At 39.9% G+C, this 21,815-nt stretch overlaps 1 protein-coding gene across 1 annotated transcript in view; it reads right to left on the minus strand.

Annotated features, from left to right (window-relative positions):
• Window positions 1-21,815, minus strand: part of mctp1a (multiple C2 domains, transmembrane 1a) — a 121,975-nt gene that overhangs the window by 47,606 nt on the left and 52,554 nt on the right. The window contains exons 9-15 of the mRNA XM_066655574.1: window positions 19,515-19,701; window positions 11,604-11,697; window positions 6,620-6,722; window positions 5,749-5,851; window positions 5,184-5,285; window positions 3,957-4,031; window positions 2,064-2,183 (exon numbers count right to left, since the gene is read on the minus strand). Coding sequence (XP_066511671.1) covers window positions 2,064-2,183; window positions 3,957-4,031; window positions 5,184-5,285; window positions 5,749-5,851; window positions 6,620-6,722; window positions 11,604-11,697; window positions 19,515-19,701 — 784 coding nt within the window. The remainder of the gene's footprint in view (window positions 1-2,063; window positions 2,184-3,956; window positions 4,032-5,183; window positions 5,286-5,748; window positions 5,852-6,619; window positions 6,723-11,603; window positions 11,698-19,514; window positions 19,702-21,815) is intronic.

Consider the following 21,815-nt stretch of genomic DNA (forward strand, 5'->3'; position numbering starts at 1 on the left):
AATCTCCAAAAACTTGAGTGTAACTCAATTGAACCAGATTTAGTTAATTTTGGACTGCTTCCACAGGCCTGTTTGTCCTGAAACATGAAAAAAAAACAGCTGACATACTAAAATTATTATTATTTTTTAAATGAAAATCAAAAAATGTATATACAAGGTTTTGTTTGATATAAACAAAGTCTTAGTCATATACGGAACTTGTCAATTTCAACATTTTATTAATGTCTGTGTGTTGGTATTGGCAGATAAATCTGTTGAAATATGATACTGGTACAAAATATGCATCTTGGTGCATCTCTAGATTAAATTAGACACATTGGATATTTAAATGATTAGAAGGTGTTGTTGAATCTTTAATCACTATGCAAACCTCATTTTTCCCTAAATAACTAAACAAGGAGGAAGCAGGTGTGACTTCATGTTTTGAGCAGACTCTCTTGACATTTCTTTCTCTGACATTTTCATTCAGTTTTTTTTTCCCTGTGCCCAGCAGCTGAGAGAGAAGGGAAAAAATTGTTGAACTTAAATGTTAACTGATCGATACAGACGCCCCTGTCCCTCCTCCCCTGCTTCAAAACTGTAGCAAAATTAAAACGTGTCAAGCGGCAAATGTTAACGGGCGACGCTTAAAGACACGTTAACACTAAAACAGACAGATCCTGCTGCATATTATGCAGTGCCACAGAGTGGGATTAGCACCACTGTCCTGTTAGCATTCAGTCTCACAGTGAGCTTCAGAGAGGGTGTCCTTTAAACCACTGCTCAGCTGTCCAATTATAATCCTGCTCTCTTTTCACAATGCAGCAGGAGTTACACCAAGATAGACATAGTAAGGGTTGGCAAAATGGCAGGACTGTGCAATACTACTCAATTAAAATTTTCTTGATACATCATAGAGTTGAATGCAAATATATGTAAAAAATGATCAATAAAATACAAAATAAAAGTCCCAAAATTTCAGCATAGTTCACTTTTTTATATTCATGTTGTTCCAATTCCTTGGGGAGAAATCCTGCAAATAAACGCAGCAAATAAACCATAATCATTCAGTAGTGTTTTTGTTGTATTGGATATGCCGAATACAAATTTTGCATGCCCAATTTTTGCATACAATTGTATTTATATATTTCGTTTTGCTTCTGATTGATACAACCAACACTTTTAACAATACGTTAATGGAATCCAATTAGCTACTTGCCGTGCATTTTATGCAGTTACATACTCTATTATGTGTGTAGTTACTTGGTGCTTAAAATGTATCGAAAATTCCCCTGATATACATCTCATGTATTTATCAGATGAGAATAACATGAAGAGGCAGTGCTGAGGGGGCTACAGTACTCACAGATTTTGGAGTTGTTTAACTGCAGCGGTTATAAGTAGTAAGTTTAAAAATCTGCGTAGTAAAGAATAATATGTTTGATTTAAGGGTGAGTTTTCATTGTAAATTTTTAGTGACTGCAACAGCCAAATGCTGTTTATGTAATTGCTGCACTTTGATGAAGCCGAGCAAAATCGATTTAACTGCTGGCCAATTTGGAGGTGTGTCACAAGAAAGTTAAAGCTAGTTTAGGTACAAGCTTCTGTAGGCTAGTTGTGTTACCCACTGCAGTCTAATGTTGTTGTCATTTATGTTCAATTCAATGTAACATGCACATCATCAATCTTAATATCCGGCATTCAGGTCATTTCCAGAGTGAACTTGATTTGCACCAACAGGCTGATGCACAACCGACATCTGTTAAAAAGGTAAAAATGCTATTATAATTTCTCCTCCTCCAAATCAAAATATGTTCCAGCATCCCTGAATGTTGTTATATGGCCCATCCATAACAGTTATGGTGCAAAAAAAGATTATGCCCTATTCCTAAAGCACCATGAAAATAAACAGCCATTTTGCTGTTGCTTTCACATAAATTGGAAATGATTACGTGAGTGAAACAAGCTGATACCTGGCACTGTTTAGTTTTGCTCTCTGAGCCCTGCCAGTACCACCAGGCCTGTTAAAACTGTGTGAGAAAGCGTACATGTGTGTGAGTGTGTGTATGTATTTAGCTGCTTACAAGGAAGGCACAGATGCTCCTCTGAGGAGACTCCCACTCAAAGCAGCTGTTGATGTAGCAGCCAGCGTTGATCAGGAACATGATGCAGCGCCTCACTCTGTTAAAGTTCTGCAACAGCAACTGCAGAAAATAAATAAAACAATAAAAAAGTCAGTGAACAGGGAAAATATATTAGATCAATGCGAATAAAGACAATAAGACAACACTGAGTAAAGGGAAGAATATTCTAGAATAGTAGAAAAGTTATATAGAAAATAATATATAACAACACGCAGGTATAGCACACCAACTTATTGTTTGGGTTTGTTGGATTAGCTGGAAAAAGCTGGGTGTTTGTGCCCTGGGCTTAACACCCCTATTATATCCGATAATTAATTGCTGAGTTGTATCAGATGTGTTTCAGCACAGAAATCACTAAACCATGCTGGATACCCATTCCTCCAGGACCAAGCCTGAACACCTTGTGCCAACACCTATTGGACAGACACGACAAACCGGACAGACAAGCCAAAATCACCCAGCTGCCGGCCTCTCATATTTATTCAGCTGGCTTTAGGTTATGAGGAGTTTTTTTTATTGTTTTCCAGTTGCCTTGCCATCAGTTAAGTTCTGTTATAAGTTTTGTTTTATAAACAGTCTTTAGTTGGCACATTAAACATGTCTAAATTTAGTAAGAACAAATTAAGGCTACAAGCTGAAAATAAGTGTGTTTTGGCAAGTGCCACATTGCCACTTGCATCGGGGCGTCTGGCATGCAAAATGTGGTAAATAAACGGGAGCGAGTGAGCCACACTTTGTAGTCCCACGCCAGTTCTGGCAAATGGTCAGAGACTGGAAAAGCACTATTGTCCCATGGCATTGTTATCTAGGAATAACACCAGAAGAGTGAACCAAGTCTGAAAGACATTTGAGTCAAAAAGAGAATACTGCCAACAGACAGCCAGGGGGCAATTTAGTTTCTTTTATTATATTCTGTATATGTTTTAAAACCATTATTTTGTCTCTCCCCATCCCTTTACACAAAACGTCATTATGCATAATTCAGAATTAGTCTGAACTGCAAATGCCTGCTGTGTTCGGGTGTCCCTACCAAGATGAAACACACATAGCCTCATAATGGCAGGCTTTGATCATCATAAATATCTGCATTTACTTTGTCAGACTCTGCATTTACTTTGTCATAAACTAGGTTATTTTGCTTGCCATTTGGGACCAATCAAGCATGAGTAAAGTAAGAAACAGTACGATGCAAAAGTACATGACACTCTCATATACTATTATGGAGATCACTGGCAAACATATGGATGCTCATTATGAAACATTATAAGTTCAAAAGAAAGTTCAATTTCTTTATAGGGCTATTCCATATTTTTCTTAAAGCACATATTCATAGGCATGCAAACTCACTCAGAGTCTGTCCTAAAACGGCAAGCCAGGCTAAAACAGAGACAAAGTGCAGAATGTGCACTTTTTGGATCTGAGAATGGCTCGACTGGGCTGTGAACTCCATGTGTGTGTGTGTGTGTGTGTCTCAGTGACAGGCCTGATTTGGGACAGCCCCTCCAATTCAGCTCTTTGTCCAAGAGGGACACATTGAGCAGGGCCGACAATGAAGTGCATTGCAGTGGTGCCACCGAGGGCCAGGCTAAAGGATGGCCAATCTACTTATGCACCCCCACAACTGACAGCATGACATTTCTATTCAGCTGCTCCAGAGGAGAGGGACAAGACAGAGAGAGACAGGAGAGAGAGCCAGAGAGTGACACTGTTGTCTATATTGTGTGTCAAACATACTCTTTTCTTCACCAGCAGCTATTTACATGGTGCTTATGGCTGGGCTTGCATGCTTATTTGTTATTTATTTACTTACTTATATACTTATTTATTTATTACCTGTTTAGAAACTCTAGGCTCGTCTTCTATGTATTTCTGCTCAATGGGTATTAGTGTCCTCAGGCCAGCTTTCACCTGGAAACAAATAAGCATGTTAGAACAAAAGGCAAGGAAATAACGGCAATATATAAATAGCAATGATCTATATTGTTTTAGTCCTCAGAAGTTGTTCTTAACACCATTGATATGTAACCAAGTATATTGGTTTTATTTACACTTCTAGCCTAGTGAAACAAATAGGGGAAGTCTGTGTAGATTCTACATTTTTAAACTATTCCAATAAAGTTTTAAAATGAGAAACTGTGTCCTACAATTCTACAATGATTAGGAAAGTACTAAACTAAGAACAAAGTTAACTGCTGAAAAACCTCCCCTGCACTGCATTTGAAATACGTGGCAACATTTTGGCACCAATAGCTTATCAAGGATTTGCTACAAACAGATAATATAACTTTTTTAGTTATATAGTTTTTTTTTATAAGTTTATAAAGTTTGAATTAAACATCTAAAATGACTTCTGCGGAAGTATTAGTATATACTGTGTAAGTAAATATTTAATATTATGGTATTATTAATTTGATGCATGCTTATCAGACTTTTACCTGTAGGGGAAATTAATATGTTTTTATTTGATTCCTGTGTGTTGTGCATTACTTTATAATTTATGTCATGTTTGGTCCTTTGTCAAAACTGGAACAAAGAAAAAAACTCAGATGTGCCAACTGGTATCTGTCGATAATATTATTTCTATGTTAAATCTATGTCTTTAACCTTGTATTTGTGTAAGTTTATTTGAATTACAAAAAGAAAAAAAAATGCAATATCTCTATACTTCGAGAAGTTTAAAACTTTTGTATCCTGAATCAAAAGAATAACACAATGCTAATCACAGATCTCTTCACAGCTCTAATGACTGATCTCGCTCTCGTCCTCCATTTCACACACTCGATGCCACATGTCCATGTGCCTCTCTCTCATTCCGGCACCTAAAATGGCGGCGATGGCGTGAACAGCAGCACACAAACAAAAGCTTAAGGAGAAGGGGAGCCTTTGGTAATTAAAGAGAAAATGAGGATGAAGGGGACAGCCCCATGTTCAAACGACAGCTACGACCATGTTTGAAGGGGAACAAACAGAAAGAGGAGAGAGAGAGAGAGAGAGAGAGAGAGAGATGTAGTAAGTGTTGGGGGGGGGCCCAAGTAAAAAGAAAGAGCGAGAAGGACTTACAGCATTATAAATCACGTCTAGTTCGAGGAAGATGACCCCTTTTGTTGGCCCTGTCAGCTCCTTGCTTTTCAAGGCGTAAGCTTTCCGTTCACCATTTTGGATCTGTGGGAGAGGGACATGACAGCCGTCTGTCTGGCAATACCCAGCTGAATACACTCCCCACATGACCTCTGACCCCCAGCTGCTGCATCTGACAGAGAGCCCAAAACAACTGTGGCGGCTCTGACAAGTACCTGTTCATTACGCCCCAACCACTGTCAGCCGCAAATTAACTATCCTGGGGGATCAGCCTGGGAGCACACATTACGCTCCTTCGCTTTTCTGTCCTTTCTCCTGCACTTCTCTTAATTTATTTATTTTTAAACCTTTTTTATAAAGATATTATCAGTCTCTTGTGGCTTTTCCCACCTACAGTTACAACGACCAAATAAGTCTCAACCGGAACTTTTCCATTTGCTTTTGCAAGAACTTTAAGTTTCCTAGTCAACAGTTTCAATATTTGTTTTGAATAATATTAGCTTGTATTCTAATTTGTGGTCTGTTATTCTGCAAGTAATGGACTTACACTTAACAGCGGAATGGCCACTTTGCCCAAGAAGTCAGCGCTCCGGTCTCGATCTTCATCATACACCGTAACCTCCAGGACAGAGTGAATGTCTTTCACGTTGCTGGTTGAAAGACAAAATCAAAACGGGGCGGAGGAGAGAAGGAAAAAAAGAAGTCATTGACTAATATTAAACATTGAAAAAAGATCTTTGAAGTCATGGCAAAAAAAAAATTGATTCATTTAAAGCCTTGGTGACAGTCTCCATTGTGTGAGGGTTAAAAAAAGATGCAGTGATTTTCCCTTTGAAATGCTATCTTTGAAAAGTAGGCTAAAGAGTGGAAGAAAATGAGGTTATTCTTAAAGAGACGGGCACTCCAAGGAGAGGCTAGATTACCCGGCTTTCTGTGGGAATTCGCAAATGAATTTCCAGCCAGGCAGATTGAAAGATTATGAGAAAACATCAATGGAACAACCTCTAAATTCCAAAGTAATATGAGAAATTATGTACGGCACATTAACATACAGTGTTATGATTGAACATGCATGGGAGTGGAATTTCATCCTGAGGTTAATCTCAGTCCTTGAGGAAAAAAATAAGTTTACTTATGTTTAACAAGTCCATGAAGAGTTAGTACAAAACTAAACTAACGTGATCCAAATGTTCTTATTGTTTTCATTTTCATTTATATTCAGCCTACCAACACCTGTCTTCAAATTTATTTTTTTTATCTATGTCTAAATAACTTAATTAAATAAAATAACTCTTAAAGTGTGATTTATAGGCATGGTTGAAACATGTAATCCTAATGGTCAGCCTATTAAAAACACTAACTAAAAACCACTGTAGATGAAGATTATATGTGTTCTATAATTATCATCTGAAACTCACAATGTGAAGACTTTGTTCCACTCTGGGTTGAGGTTTTTGTACACTGTGTGGGTCTGCAGGCGGTCGTTGCTGAGTTCTACGACGCAGAAGGGGTCACTTTTGCCTGTGAGGGACCCACACACACAGAGACACACATTAACTTTATCTGTTGCAGACTGGTGTAATCCACTGGCTGGCGCTCTGAGAGATGGCAGAGTTTCTCTCTACCTGATAAAGGCGTGGGAGAACAGGGCCGAGGGGCTGAATTATACCCCAGCGCCTCCTTTAAAACACACCACGGCTTAAGGGACTATTTATCATCTCTGAACTCTGAATTTGATGTATTCATTTTTGCCTGTCTGTGGTGTCATGGCCTCATGCTGTACTGATACGCTGGCTTCCACACAGGTAGATAAGAGTTTCAGCCTCACTGCTGCCCATGGCACACACACATGTACACATGCGCACTCACACACACACGGTCACCTACGGTAACCCAAAGAGGCCTGGATAAGTTCACCAAAAAGACACCAGATAAAAAAAGATAAAGACATACATATTCATAAGATTTTATAATTAAAAAAAAAACTCAGAAACCCAATGAGCATGATTGTATTTGAAATTCCAAGCATAGATAAATGCATATACACATTAATAAATATGCTCTAATGCATCATACCTGAATATGAAATAATAGATTTAGACATAGTTCTGAGAAATATCATAGAACAATTCTGACTATTTCAATTTGCATAAAATTAAGTGTGACTATGAGAAACGGAAGCTGTAACCAACTTGTAAGACTTAACTTTGGAGATGTAGAAAAGGCACATTTATTTAATGTGTTAATTTGTGTTAAATATAAATCGTCTTTTTCATGATGCAGGATAATGAATAACTTAATTTATGTTGTGACTTAAATAAATAAATGAAAAGGTGGTGCCGGACGGTATGTGTTTGATAAACATACTGAACCCTGTTGTTGCTGCATTTGAAATTCTAGTTTCATACAGTAAAAGTATTAAGGATGAGTTTGCAAGTGCTACAAAAGCATTTAAAGTTCACCAAAAACAGCCTTGCTATGAAAAATAGTAACATCCAGTGAATATTTAAAGACTATTTTAAATCATGTAAGAAAAAAATTATCATAAGCAGTCAACTCTAGAGAGATATTACATCAAAAACAGTGCCCTATATGCTTTGAAATGTGCTATTAAAATATACATGTAAATATTTCGAAGTAATTTGAGAGGACTAGTTTCCTCCTCCAACAAACTCCAACAACAAACTCTTAATTTCAGCTTTGATCTCAACTTTGAACAAAACATTTGGGAGCGTTTTTATTGTTTGTAAAACAACATGATTTTTAAAAGATGGGTCAGAAAACAACAAAGATATATGGTATTCCCACGTCTAAAGGATATTTCCTTTTTTGTAATATTACAAGCTAATCTAACCTGAGAGTATCCTGCAAGTTCCTCACAACAAAGTAAAAGAAGGGTTTATGCATCAATTCCCAGCAGATGAATGAGAGATTGCCATTGATCTTTGGTAGCTGATAAAAATGGTGCGATGAGAGCAGGACATTTAGGTGACGAGCAGAATAAATGTCACTGTGATCAATGCAAAGTCCTGGCTGTCACAAGCCCTAACAGGAACTCATCGATCAACCAGCACTGGATAAGTTCATATTTGTAATGAATGCAGATATAAAATTCTTCATGAATTTGTTCATATAAAAATGCTGCAACTGTAAGCTGAACATCTGCTTGCGAATTGTACGGGCAGTGTATTACACGCATGTGGTTCATTTGAATGTGAATACTGCTTTAACAGGATACAGTTTGAAAGTTTACAAATACGCATACATTGTGCATGCAGTCAGCTAGAATAAGAAACAACCGTAGCAAACTAGTATTGAAATATCCAAACACACACACATTCCATGAATGACATGAAGTGGCTCCACAAATGACCTGAATAAATTAGACAGCAATTGTAAATTAAGCTCTTCCAGGCTATTGTAACTGTTTATATACAGGCATTAAATTTCTCTGTCTAAACAGGTTTGTTCTATCAGTATCTTTTTTTCTTATTACTGAGCAGAATGTCACAGAGCGAAGCAGTTTATGTTAATGCTTAAATTAACACAAACCGATAGGCAGAGAAATGTATCAACAAACTGCATATCCCCATGCTCCACTCTTTCCTATGACACATGGTCGTCCCCGGCGACGAACTCTGACCCTGTTTGTGAGGCGGCTGTCTGGGCAAATTTCACGCTTTGCTTTGGATGAAACTTTGACTCCCCAGGTGTGGCCGGCGAGACTCCCTCCACGGGTTCGTTCCTGCTGAACACCCTCCCACAGCCGAGATGAGTTCAACCTCATTTTGGCTCCAATTTGACGAGCCGAGTGCAAATGTAAGGCGCAATAATTACATTTTTCAGGTCTGGAAGGCGTCTTAAATGAAAATCCAGGGATGTATTATGCAGGAGTCGGCATGTAAGAGCCACATCCAGACACTCTGAACATTCACCGCAGTTCACCGTATGATATAAATGTGCAAAATATATATGAATAAACCTTACTTTTAATTACTTTTTATTCAGCAATTACCCTATCCAACAGGTTGTGCAAACTCGTTTCTACTGAATCTATTTCAACATATTTCAATTCGATTCAATTCAACTCAAATTAACTCAAATCAGCAGAGATCTGCACAACTCAGCTCAGCTTAGTTCAACAAAGCACAGTTTAACTAAGCTCATTTAAAACTGGAAGGGGAAATGATCCTTCTCTGGACTGGACCAGACAGCAGAAATATAGTAAAGAAAAAAAAGAATACCGGGGAAAAGAAAACAAATAAGAATTAAAGAATTAAGGTTAAAGAGATGCGCATAAATCAGTGTTTTCTCAAGCCAGAAACTCTAGTTAAATGTATTTTGTCCTTATGTTAATAGAGATATGAGTGCTACTGCTAATACAGGCTGAATGGCTAAGCTGGGTTTGTAATAGCCACTCACAGGATTGTGTAATTCGGTTCTGTCCAGCGGGAGCCAGAGGAAGATGCTGAGCTGCACTGAATGGAGCTGGTCAGAGGGGGAGCAAAACACACTCTGCCTAAACACTGTTGGTTTTTACACACTCTGCCCATTTATTCTGCACGGCCTGGAGAGCAGGCACTCCAGATAAACGCCTCAGTTAATTACAATGAGGAGCAGGCGAGCAGGCTGAGAGTGAGAGAGAAAGAGAGAGAGAGAGAGAGAGAGAGAGAGAGAGGGAGAGAGTGATTACAAGAATCCCAGCCCATTGGATGCTGAAGTGCAAGCGAGGTAAACTGGAGGATGAGAATACATTATGCTCTCTTTCTTTCTCAGCTACTCAAAGCTCTCTCTCTCTCTCTCTCTCTCTCTCTCTCTCTCTCTCTCTCTCTCTCTCTCTCTCTCTTTCCCTGTCTCTGTGCTGAGCTCTCTATTAGAGAAGGTACTGTTCCATGGCCTGTAACCCTGTTGGCTGACGCCTCGGTGCCAAGGCCCATTTGAGACAGCGTGGCCCTGGGGGGGCCGGAGGTTTTTCCAAAGGGGGTTTGCTTCATAGCGGGAAAAGAGTGTGAAATCAGAGCTCACAAGGCAGCCTCAGTTACCTTGGGAACGCCAGACCCCTCTCCAAGGTCAACGTAACAGGCCGGACCCCTGGATCGGTTGTAAGGTGGGGGGTGTCAGATTGCTGAGCTGTCACATTCAAACTCCAGTGCGTGTGTGGTGGTGTGTGGGGAGGGTGGGGTGGGCGTGGGGGGTGTGAAGGGTCCGTGCCATCAAGCATGTCTTAATTAAAGAAGGCCAGAAAGAAAGTACAGACAGAGCTCATATCTCTCTCTCTCTCTCTCTCTCTCTCTCTCTCTCTCTCTCTCTCGCACGCTCTCTCTCTTTGTCTCTCTCTGATGAAAAAAACATATCTGTTGCCATATCTAAAAAACATGCAAAAACCCATGCCTGATTTACAACCGTTAATGTGAACTAAAACTATTGAGACATTGTATTATTCGATTACATTATAATACTGGCCAATAACTACAACTCACTGGACAATATCATGGATACTACATGGTTAATAAGCACCATCTTCACTAGTGTAACCTACAATCTTACGATTATAAAGCAAAAGCCCAGAGAGTTATATGAGAGCAATACAGCCTGAAGTTATTAATATGAGCATAAATTATTATTTAAGAACAGCACTACAAAAACATAATTATATGGGATAACACATTTATAAAAAGACCACTAATTTGTCTTTTTCCTAATTACTTAGTTTCCGATGGTTACAAAATTTCATGCTGCACATTAAAATAAGTTACTGCTTAAAAGAACAGACAGAGGGCATACTCCAAATAAAGTATTGTGGAAAATAAAACTTCATTTGAATATAACTTGGGCACACTAAAGGATGACTCCAGCAATGAGGTCATGCAGTTTCTGAGGGACTTGCAAATGTATTTTTTTTTTCATCCCTTTTCCTTTTTTGACATAACAAATGCAGATGCATATTTTGTTTGTGCAATTGGGGTATTAGCAGTGAGGAAAAGGATGGCCTGTGGTAAGTGTTTTTGTTAATGGTCCTGTCTCTCGTACTCTGAATAGAAAAACAGCATAGTGTGCGTTAGCTCCCATCTCTTTTCAACTGGATAATGCATACTGCCAGAAACTAGGCCTGTCCATGGTAGACTTAATTAAAAAGAAGAATTAATGGAAAAGGAACAGAAGCGTGGGAAAATACGTGTCAGACACACACACGGGAGCCTGAAAGTGCCTTCTGTCCATTAGTAGAGCGCTGAAAACATCATCAGGCTCTTGTTATACCTTAGCAGCCAAGACAAACTAATGCTCTTTATATCAGTCTCCGGAGGAAAAAACCTGAGGGGCAATTTCAAATACATTGTGTGTGTGTGTGTGTGTGTGTGTGTGTGTGTGTGCGCGCGTGTTCGTTCATGTGGGTTTCCTCACCTGTAACATCAGCTGCCATCAGTCCCTCTGCCCGAATGACCTTCACCTGAACCACACCCACATCTTTAATGTTGTGGAAGGATCTCAGTAGACCCTGCAGGATCACAGTGATTAAACCAGTTACTATCAGACAAACAGAGCCGCTTCTGTAAAATTATATATATATAATGCACAATATATATGACTTATAATATATATTAAAAAACAAATCTTTAATGTATTTATATAAAGTAGAAAAAATAAAAAGCTGACGGGTGTTTTTTTATTTTAATTACCAAAACAACATTAAATTGCACCTATATGTCAGGATTTAGCAATACACAATAAAAAATAGCTCCTTTGGCTTTGTTGGAAAATGTTCATATAGACATCCACCACCTTATTTCATTTAACATAAATGTGAGGAATGGGGGCAGCATCCAAACCAAAATGCACAGAACATAAAAAGGAAGACCCCTTTCTTTTTTCCTTGATACTGACACTGTTACTTTGCTCTTTTATAATATTTCAAAGAACAGATAATAATATGTTTGTTCTTTCAGTTCAACTACAAAGCAGCAATAGAGGGAACATCAAGCCCAGTGCTCTTAAAATATGGGTACTGTGCTAGTATTATACACAAATGCCCATGGGCATGCAATTACACCACAAGTGATCACATCATCATATGTATACTTACCACCTGTGAGTTTACTGCCAAGATATAGTTTGTGGCCAGTTAATTAAATATGGACAATTAACCATGATATAGATTTAGATTGATCTATTAATACAAATGAAAGGACAAAGCAAGTAAGTATTTAGATGTATTTAGAACTTTTGAACAAATATAAAGTTAGTTGAAAAGCATTAAATATGCAAAAATTCTATAATTGTTGTCCAAAGAAATAAATCATCATTCATTCATTCATTGTCTGTAGGCACATATCCATTTCAGGGTCGCGGTGGGTCCAGAGCCTACCCAGAATCACTGGGCACAATGCAAAAACACACCCTGGAGGGTGTGGCAGTCCTTCACAGGGCAACACACACTCACACACACGCTCACACCTACGGACACTTTTTAGTCGCCAATCCACCTACCAACGTGTGTTTATGGACCATGGGAGGAAACCGGAGCACCTGGAGGAAACCCACAAGGACACGGGGAGAACACACCACACTCCTCACACACAGTCACGACATTGATATTACTTGCTGCGCCACCGTGCTGCCCAGGAAAAACACGCATCTCCAAAACAGTAACTCTCTTTCTGTTCAAATGATGCAGGAAACTAAAAACTGGGTGCGTGTTTGAGTGTTTGTGTTCCTGTATAAATGTATCTCTGCTACTGGATATATATTTCAGGCTCTTCCATAAGAGAGAGAGTCCATGCCAGCCACCCACAAATCAGCCTTCAAATTTCTGCTCCAAACTCTCCATCAGCAAGCAGGCCTGTTTCCCAAAGCTCCATTAGATGCCACTGCAAATGACAGGCTTTAGAAGGGGTTAAACTGTTCAAAGGCAAGCACACCTCCAAAGCCTCTTTAAGACTTATGATTTATGAGAGGGCCAATTACACTGGTCCAGATAAAAGCCATTCATTCAGACAGCATAATGCTCCTTAACTGCTCCTTTGTGTGTCCAATGGAACATTAAAAGGGCTGACATTTAGCGATGAAACAAATGCAGCATCATACACCAGCTATGTGCTTTAGCTACTGAATTTTCCACTCTTCTGTGGCATTGATGGTAACGCTTGGTGCTACTGATTCAAATCAATATCACAATATTTTATAAATATACTATCATTAATATAGTCCATCAGATTGAATGGCTTGACAGAGAACAGCCCTTTATAGAGAAGTGTACATTTTACATTTACATTTATGCACATTTTCATGCATAATTGAAGTTTACTTACTGCAAGCAACTGAGTTATGGCTCACCACCAGAGCTGTTAAACATACTGTAACCGTTTTGAGGAAAACTGAAGAAATCTGTCTAAGGTAAGATTAGAAACCACTATTGAATTTGTGTGATGTTTGAGCTCTCAGAAGGCAATGCATATAAAGCCATTAGGCTACTGTGAAAAATATAACCACATGGACTCAGGAGTACTTCCAATAACACTGATTTTTAACGTAGTCCACCACTGCATCAAAATATGCTACCTGAAAATCTATTAACCAAGGAGGAAGCCATGTGTCAATTTGATACTGAAATGCTCCCAAGTTCTCTGTGCCCAGGCTCATGTCAGATGGTCTGAAGAGCAGTGAAAACATGTGCATTGGTCAGATGATCCCATGTTTCAGCTTGTTTTAGAAAAAAAAAGAAAATCAACTCCTTTGTCTCACAGATAATTGAGACCATCCAGATTTCTCGGTTAAAAAAGTGCTTGGCTTTGGGCTGCCTCTGCGCTCATGACAATAGTGACTTCCACATGTTTGAAAATACCATTGATGAAGATGTGTGTATTGGGACTTTGGAAAGACTTCAAGGTCTTTTAATAGGAAGTCCATATTTATTTCAGCAAGACAACGACAGGCTGCTCTTTGCACATGACACAACCATGTGGCTTCACAGACACAAAGTGTACTGGACTGGCCAACCTGCAGTCCAGAGCTCTCTCCTATGGTGCAATCAAACAACTACAACCACAGATTACAAAAAAGCAGAATCTTGTATCAAGCAAGAATGGGCAAAAAACAATCCACTTGCAAAACCACAAGCTGTATCTTCAGTTCCCAAATGATAACGAAAGGTAATTAAAAGGAAAAGTGATGTAACACAGTCGTTAGCATTTCACAGACCCATCTGTTTTGTGCTGCAAGTACAAATATAAAAATATACAAAGTACATTTATATTAAAGTATATTCATTATATATATATTTATTAATTAATTGTCTGTTAACTGAAAAAGTTAGTTTAGGTAGTAATAATACTATTCATATTCAAATAACATGTTTATATTGGTATGAGAAGAAAAAAATCCCCTTATTAAATATTTACTTATTTAAATCCCACTCACATGCCCACCCTCCAAATTAAGTGCCAGATCAAACACTCCAGAAAATCTTCATATACAGTCACAAGCCAACGAGCGGTCAGGACAAGAGGTTGTCACAGTCGGGCAAATCATCTAACTAAAAAATGTATTTCACTTATTTTCAATTTATTTTTCTTTCTGGCCATAGACCCCACTGCCCCCATACAACCATACCCACAGGATTAATTATAATTTGAATTTTTTAAGTCAGGCCCAGGCTATAGACTATATTCATTATGTACACAACTCAGATGGTGGACATGCTGAGAGGATGGGATAAAATGCAAGGAGTTATGGCTGAAGGGGTTAGGGTCTTCAGATAGCTCGTTGTTTATAATGCTCATGACCTTGGATTACCAAAAAAATTAAAATGGCCAGTTATGGAAGGGGCATTTCCAGAGGTAGCTTTTTACTGTGAAATACTGTGTATATCTTAAAACAAATCAGTACAAATAGATCACACATTAATATATTCTGAATATGTTTTTACCATGAAACTTATAGGTTTCTGTACAGGATATACATCCTGTATTCCTGAGCTTTCCATTTCTTGCATTTCCAGAACCAGGACATTTTTTGTCATGAAATCATATAAGAACACACACACACATACACACACACTGCAGCCCCTGTACCCCTTTCAGAAAGTGGGGACCGGTACTGGGGGAGGGGATGGTGGCGGGGCTGTGGCTTTGACTGACAGCTTGTCATGGTGACGTCTTATTCCATCTCTGTTGTGGAGAAAATGAATGTCACCACGCGGAGCCTTATGACTTGCTGTCATCTCGCAGGCGCTCACCTTTTATCAATGCTCTAAATAACATTTCAAGCCCACCGTCTCCTGCCGGACAATCCGGTCAGGGGACATTAAATCGGATGACTGTGAAATGTCATAATAAAAATGGAATGCTAACAGCTTCCCCCTCCGTCCCTGCTTTCCTTTTTTTGCACTTTCCTTCTACTTCCACTCTCTCTCTTTTCTCCATCTCTCTCTCTCTCTCTCACACACACACACAAACACACGCACACACATTCTCCAGTGCATTTGTCTGCTGTGTGATTTTAAAGCCACAGACAGGGCGAGTGTGGAATTGGGTGCCACCACTTGAGCAGAGGTCACCCTGGCCCTGACGCCCATTAACGTCCATTACACTCCCTCGCCTTCCCCTTATTAAAATGCATAATTCCTATCTGCTTACAACAACAGCCAAGCAGAAGAGCCATACCGCTCCCAGTACCATGAAAAAACATATCAGGAAATAAGGAAATCTGTGCAATATGGCTCTTAGGCTGTGTTCAGAGCTTTTCCTGCTTTATCAAACCTTTCTAGAAAGTTAATCTTCAAAAGACGCAGAAAAGGCTGAGAGACGACCAATAGAGTGCAATCTACACAAAAAAAGAGGAATCTATTCATGAATACACCAAAACGCATCACACAACTCAGCAATATTTATGAGGCTGATAAAGCCAACACTCTCCCAATTTTAAAAAGAGTTTAAGCGCTTTCATACATTTTTAAAAATGGATCCTCTGCTTTTTTTTACTTTTACCAGAACTTATTGCGTTATACAGAACGAGGATCCACAGCATTTGAGTTAATCTGCCAAAAATAGAGAACATGTAGTTTTTCCACTGTAAATGTTAAATATTACAAATGAGTTATTTGTTAACTATTATACAATTCCACAAAATATCACCAGCCATGCCCCCATACAATAATCAGTAACTGCAATGCAAACTTAAAAACCCATGTTATGAGTAAATAAGTGTAACAGGTGGCTGTACATGTAAAAAATGTAATGGCCCCTTAAGCCAATACATTTTGGCTCCCAAGACCAAAAGTTTGGAAAGGTTTGGGCTGGTGTAGAAACTACATTATGTTGATGTTCTTTCAACATGCTTCTTATTTGTAAAAAATTAGCATTCAAGGAATCATCAACTGAAACGTAGGAAACCAAGAGTAGCTCTGTGGCATCACTCCAAGGAAGGCTTTTATTTCATTTATTTTTGAGAGTGTAGGAAAACACCTGAAGTCCAGCAGTCATTCAGCATATGATTACTAAATAAATTGGCGCTAGAAGAATGGTAGAATCCTCAGGTGTGCATGGTGCGGTCCACGTAGAGACAGAAATGAGAGTGTATGAGGTGTGACGTGACCTCGGAATGACAGGTGGACAGGCTTTTAGCTCCAAACGTCTTCATCGAGCTTTCCTGGGCCATTAACACACCCTGACGAGGTACTCAACTGCCCAGCCTCCCTCGCACCATATGCAAACAGCTGAAAGTCATCTGATATGCCTTTGCCACTTTAATGATGTACGTGAAGCAGGCGCGAAGCTGCATTAAGAGATTTAATTGCATTTCTCGCTAGCCTGACCCTCCCCCACACTTCATGGCGCAGACGTTTAAGGAGGGAAGCATCTGCGGCTTCAAAGCCTCCCCATCCACCTCAGCCTTCTACCTAAATGCTTTATTTGTTTGCTGAACGTCAGCAGTCGGCTTGCGCTTTAGGGACTTAAGAGATGATGGTGAGAGCCAGGTGATTTAATTTGTGCGGTCATCTCCAGCCAGCTGATTTTACAGTGATAGAGAGGTGGAAAGCGTTTGAAGCCCACACCCCTCCCAATACCTCTCCCCATCCACACACAGCAGCACCTAGCCCAGGCTAATCTGTTTAAGGAGTATTGCGCAGCATTAGCAGCAGCACTTCATGTTATCTGTCTGGCTTGATAAGGTACATCTTTATTAAATTCCCTTCTTTGAAAAGGTGTCAAGCAGGGAAAAGGGAATATGCTAATAGTGGGGACAAATTAAAGTCCCTCTTTTTAAATCCACTGTCCTACCCCCCACCCACCCTTCCTTCCGTCTCTAGACCAGCATATCTATCCCCATCAGACTGCAGGCTTGGGTGCTAATGAATGCCTAGATGCAGAGAGAAGGTGGAGGAAAGGGGGAGAAAAGGAGAGCAGAAAAGAAGGGAATGAGGGAGTAAAACGTCTGTCCTTAAGCAGAGTGGGAGGGAGAAAAAGAGAAAAAAAAAGAATGACAAGACTCGAGCAAGGTGAAATAGCTTTTCTTTTCTTTTTGCATACCTACCCCTCCCGACTCCCCACCCAGGCCATGTCTCTTCTTATCCTCCATCGCTAGGCTTTCCGCGTTTTACTCGGTCTAAGAGCTCCCCCTTGTGGTGGCACAGTGTTAAGCTCTCCGCTGCTAGCCAATGAATCTTCGTTCTCGTTAATGTGGGTCAGCTTCATGCCATTTGGCCTGTGCTACACTTCCGCCGCTGCTCCTCCAATGATCAAACACATCTCCCAGCATGACTTTCTACTTCAATTAGAGCCAAATTTGCACAGTCCGACCCGCACTCGCTAGCCGTCTTCTCATGATGAGCTCGGACACCTAGCTAGCAGATAACAGTGGGCGTGTGAAAGCTGGGAAAGAAAAGCCTCCGAGCTTTAAAGCTGCTCACTCACAGAAAGAGACACAAAAATTCAAGGGGTTCATCTGTGCCATTATTCCAGAGAGCAGATGCATCAGAGGTGGTTAGTGCCCCTTTTTATTTGGACCCTGTCCCCTGCTATTGGCATGTAAAGAGGTGGCGGAGAGACACGAATGGCAGCGAGCAAAGGGTTAACAGGCCAAAGACAAAAGGACAGGCTGAGAGTATTGTACAAGCTGAAGGTACTGGAGGGCCCTGGGGCCGCCAGGGGCCAAAGGCCCCAACACAGGGACACTGGGCTCCTTTCAGCACCAGCCTTTCAACTGCACACCCGGCCTCAAAAGAGCCTGTCACAGTTCCCCCTCCTTTTTCTACTCCTCTCCTCCAGTGCTCTCTGTCCCAATCAGCTCCTCTCATTCTCTCTCTCTCTCTACACTCTTCTCTCCTCATCCCTCTCTTCAGAGAGCAAAGAGGCCCAATCCCGTGCTCTCCAGGCCTGAACCAATCTCTGGCCCCCAGAGGTTGAGCAGCTTTGAAAAGGAGGTCACATCATTGAGGTGCTGCCAGGTCTGAGAACTCAGCGCCAAACAGGCAGTAATTCAGGACTGAGGTGGTTGGGTTGTACATAAGGAGCCATATCTAAATAAGGAGGCTGCTTTAATATATTATGTTCGTAAAATGTTAATCATGTAAACTTGCTATCAAGAGCACAGTGTACGCATTGCAAACATCCCGTGAATACAGCTGTGTCTGAGACTCATTCCAGCACAAAACCCCACAAGCATGATGCTGGTATTAGTGCTGTGCTGAGAATGATCCACCACATATCATCTGGTAAGCAGTAGTCCTAGGGTTGTCCTTTTTTTGAAATGCACTATATTCTATATTAAGGTAATATTAAGATAATATTGAGCTGGGAAGTTTATAAAGAATAGCAAGTGTTTATGCTTTTGAAGCCTCCATGACAATGGATAGGTTTGGAAAGGTGTCGTATAAATCATAAATCAAAACATCTGTGGTACAGCCTGTTTAGAATAAAAAGAATTATGTTTTGTACAACTGAAATATGTATGCATTTTTAAAAAATATAATTAAAATCTCTTTAATCTTAAGGACCTTAATATAAGCTGTTACTGAATAATTAATTACAGCTCTTGAATTATAAGTCTTGAGATTAATAATTGAGTAACTCCGCTGTTTAATTCTATATAGTACAAACATATATTAACATGCCTTATGCCTGGTTAGAAACTCATTAATATAATTTAAACAATAAACCAGAGAAATTTAATTGATTTCTACAATCCCTGTATTCCATACACGCCCACTTCCTATGGCTGAAGGCCTAAAGTGATTATTTAGTTGTTTCTTATTAACTCATTCTGTACACCTAATAGTGATTAAGGGCTCTGTGCTGAAATGCATGTGAGGTCACTCACATATCTGTGCAGGATCTCTCTCCTCTCCTGTGGGTCATCCAGCATGTTGACTGACAGGTCTGAGATGGATACAGCAGCTGAGGCGGTCAGAGTGACCAAAAGCACCAGCGTGCCCTCACCCTCCTCCAGAGGCAGGTCCAGCCTGTGTGTGCATTCTTTAGAAAGGAGGGAGAGGTCCACCTGGCACCTGGAAAGAAAGAAATATATAAGGAAAGAAAGAAAGAAATGGACAGACAGAAATATTTTCATTATTAACACCAAATACGTAATGAGCCTAATCATTTCAAAGTCTAATGTGTTTTGGGCTATATTTGGAGAGAGAGAGAGAGAGAGAGAGAGAGAGAGAAGATAAGATGGAGAAAGAAAGGAAGAAAATGCATGTTATGAGAGAGAGAATAAGTGTGAAAAAGAAAGGAGAAGAGAGAGAGAGAGAGAGAGAAAGAAAGAATGTAAGATGGAGAAAGAATGGACAAAAATGCATGTTATAAGAGAGAGAATAAGTGTGAGAAAGAAAGGAGGAGAGAGAGAGAGAGAGAGAGAGAGAGAAAGAGGAAAGAGAGAGTGAGAGAGAGAGAGAAAGAGAGAGAGAAAGAATGTGAGATGGAGAAAGAAAGGAAGAAAATGCATGTTATGAGAGAGAATAAGTGAGAAAGGAAGAAGAAAGAAGAGAGAGAAAGACAGAGAGAGAGAGAGAGAGAGAGAAAGAAGGTGAGATGGAGAAAGAAAGGAAGAAAATGCATGTTATGAAAGAGAGAAAGAAAGGAGAAAGGAGAGAGAGAGAGAGAGAGAGAGAAAGGAGGAAGAGAGATTGAAGTAGTACTGAAGTTCAATCCTATAAAAATCTTTCCTCTGTCCCTGGTTCTTCCAGTGAAATGAGGAGTTCAGTGTGCTGTAAGCACCTGGTCAGCAGCCCACTGTGTGTGTAATGAAAAGCTCAAGTGAACCTGAATGAGGAGTTAATGTGGACATCAGTAGGGGAGAGGACTCGAGGAGATGAGCATTTAGGGAAGGAGGAGGAACCAATTACAACAGTGGCAAGAGAAGCCATTTAGAAATGCCATCTGTATGAATGGCAACATGCGTGAGAGAGTATGGGGAGAAGACAAGCTGCTGCTGGGTAAATTCTGAGAGACCATTCCCCACTTCCCTTAGCCATTAGCTCTCCTGTCTCACACACTTAATGGGGTCTTGTCAGGGACATAGTTGCGTATGTGTGGAGAAATTCTATAGAGCATTTACACACACACACACACACATAATTATGGTATGTATGGTGCTCAGAACGCTGAGAGACAAGTAGGAGAATGTATGTATAATCTAATTATCCTATAAAGCTGATTTTTAAAAAAATTTAAACAACTTCCACTAATCTGCTCCATCAATACATTCATTCATTCATTCATTATCTGTAACTGCTTATCCAGTTCAGGGTCGCGGGGGGTCCAGAGCCCACCCTGGAGGGGGCGCCAGTCCTTCACAGGGCAACACAGACACACACACACATTCATTCACACACTCACACCTACGGACACTTTTGAGTCGCCAATCCACCAACCAACGTGTGTTTTTGGACTGTGGGAGGAAACCGGAGCACCCGGAGGAAACCCACGCGGACACAGGGAGAACACACCACACTCCTCACAGACAGTCACCCGGAGCGGGAATCGAACCCACTCCATCAATGCATCAATCAGTTAATTTATCTTTAAATAATATAATCACTAAAGACCTGTCACAGTTGATACAAACATTATGAAGACTGCACCGAGCTTAATATTCCATTCCAGAAATGAAAATAAACACAATTTTACAAAATATATGCTATGTAACAAAATCAAAAGAACCCATCAGAAACCTTGGCCTAATACTGTGCTACTACAGAGCATAAACAATTCATGCCCACTCTGACAGCTCTATCTACAGGGAATGTTTCTCTTATATGAAGGCTCTATAAATTTTGATGAAGGTCCTGTTTTCCTGAGTAGTAACCCTAAGTAGTAATAGAAAAGAGCTATATTGGGATGATGATGTTTCAGTAAAACTGTGGGCTTCTTTGAAGTAGTCTGAATGGGCTTAGACACAACAATTTAACACCTGTTAAATATCGATTAGAAATAAAGAATCTAGAGAGTTAAAGTGCCACTTTCCAAATAACTAAAGAGTCCTGTACAGCTCCGAATTAAAGAACTGGGACAAAACATTATTCATGAAGTAATAAGTAAATATGTTTTCTTTGCTTCATTAACGGCCAGTTACCATCTGGTAAGTCTTTGGAAAATGTCTGTGAGAGTTTGACAGCAT

This window comes from Hoplias malabaricus, chromosome Y (assembly GCF_029633855.1).
Source record: "Hoplias malabaricus isolate fHopMal1 chromosome Y, fHopMal1.hap1, whole genome shotgun sequence".
NCBI lineage: Eukaryota > Metazoa > Chordata > Actinopteri > Characiformes > Erythrinidae > Hoplias > Hoplias malabaricus.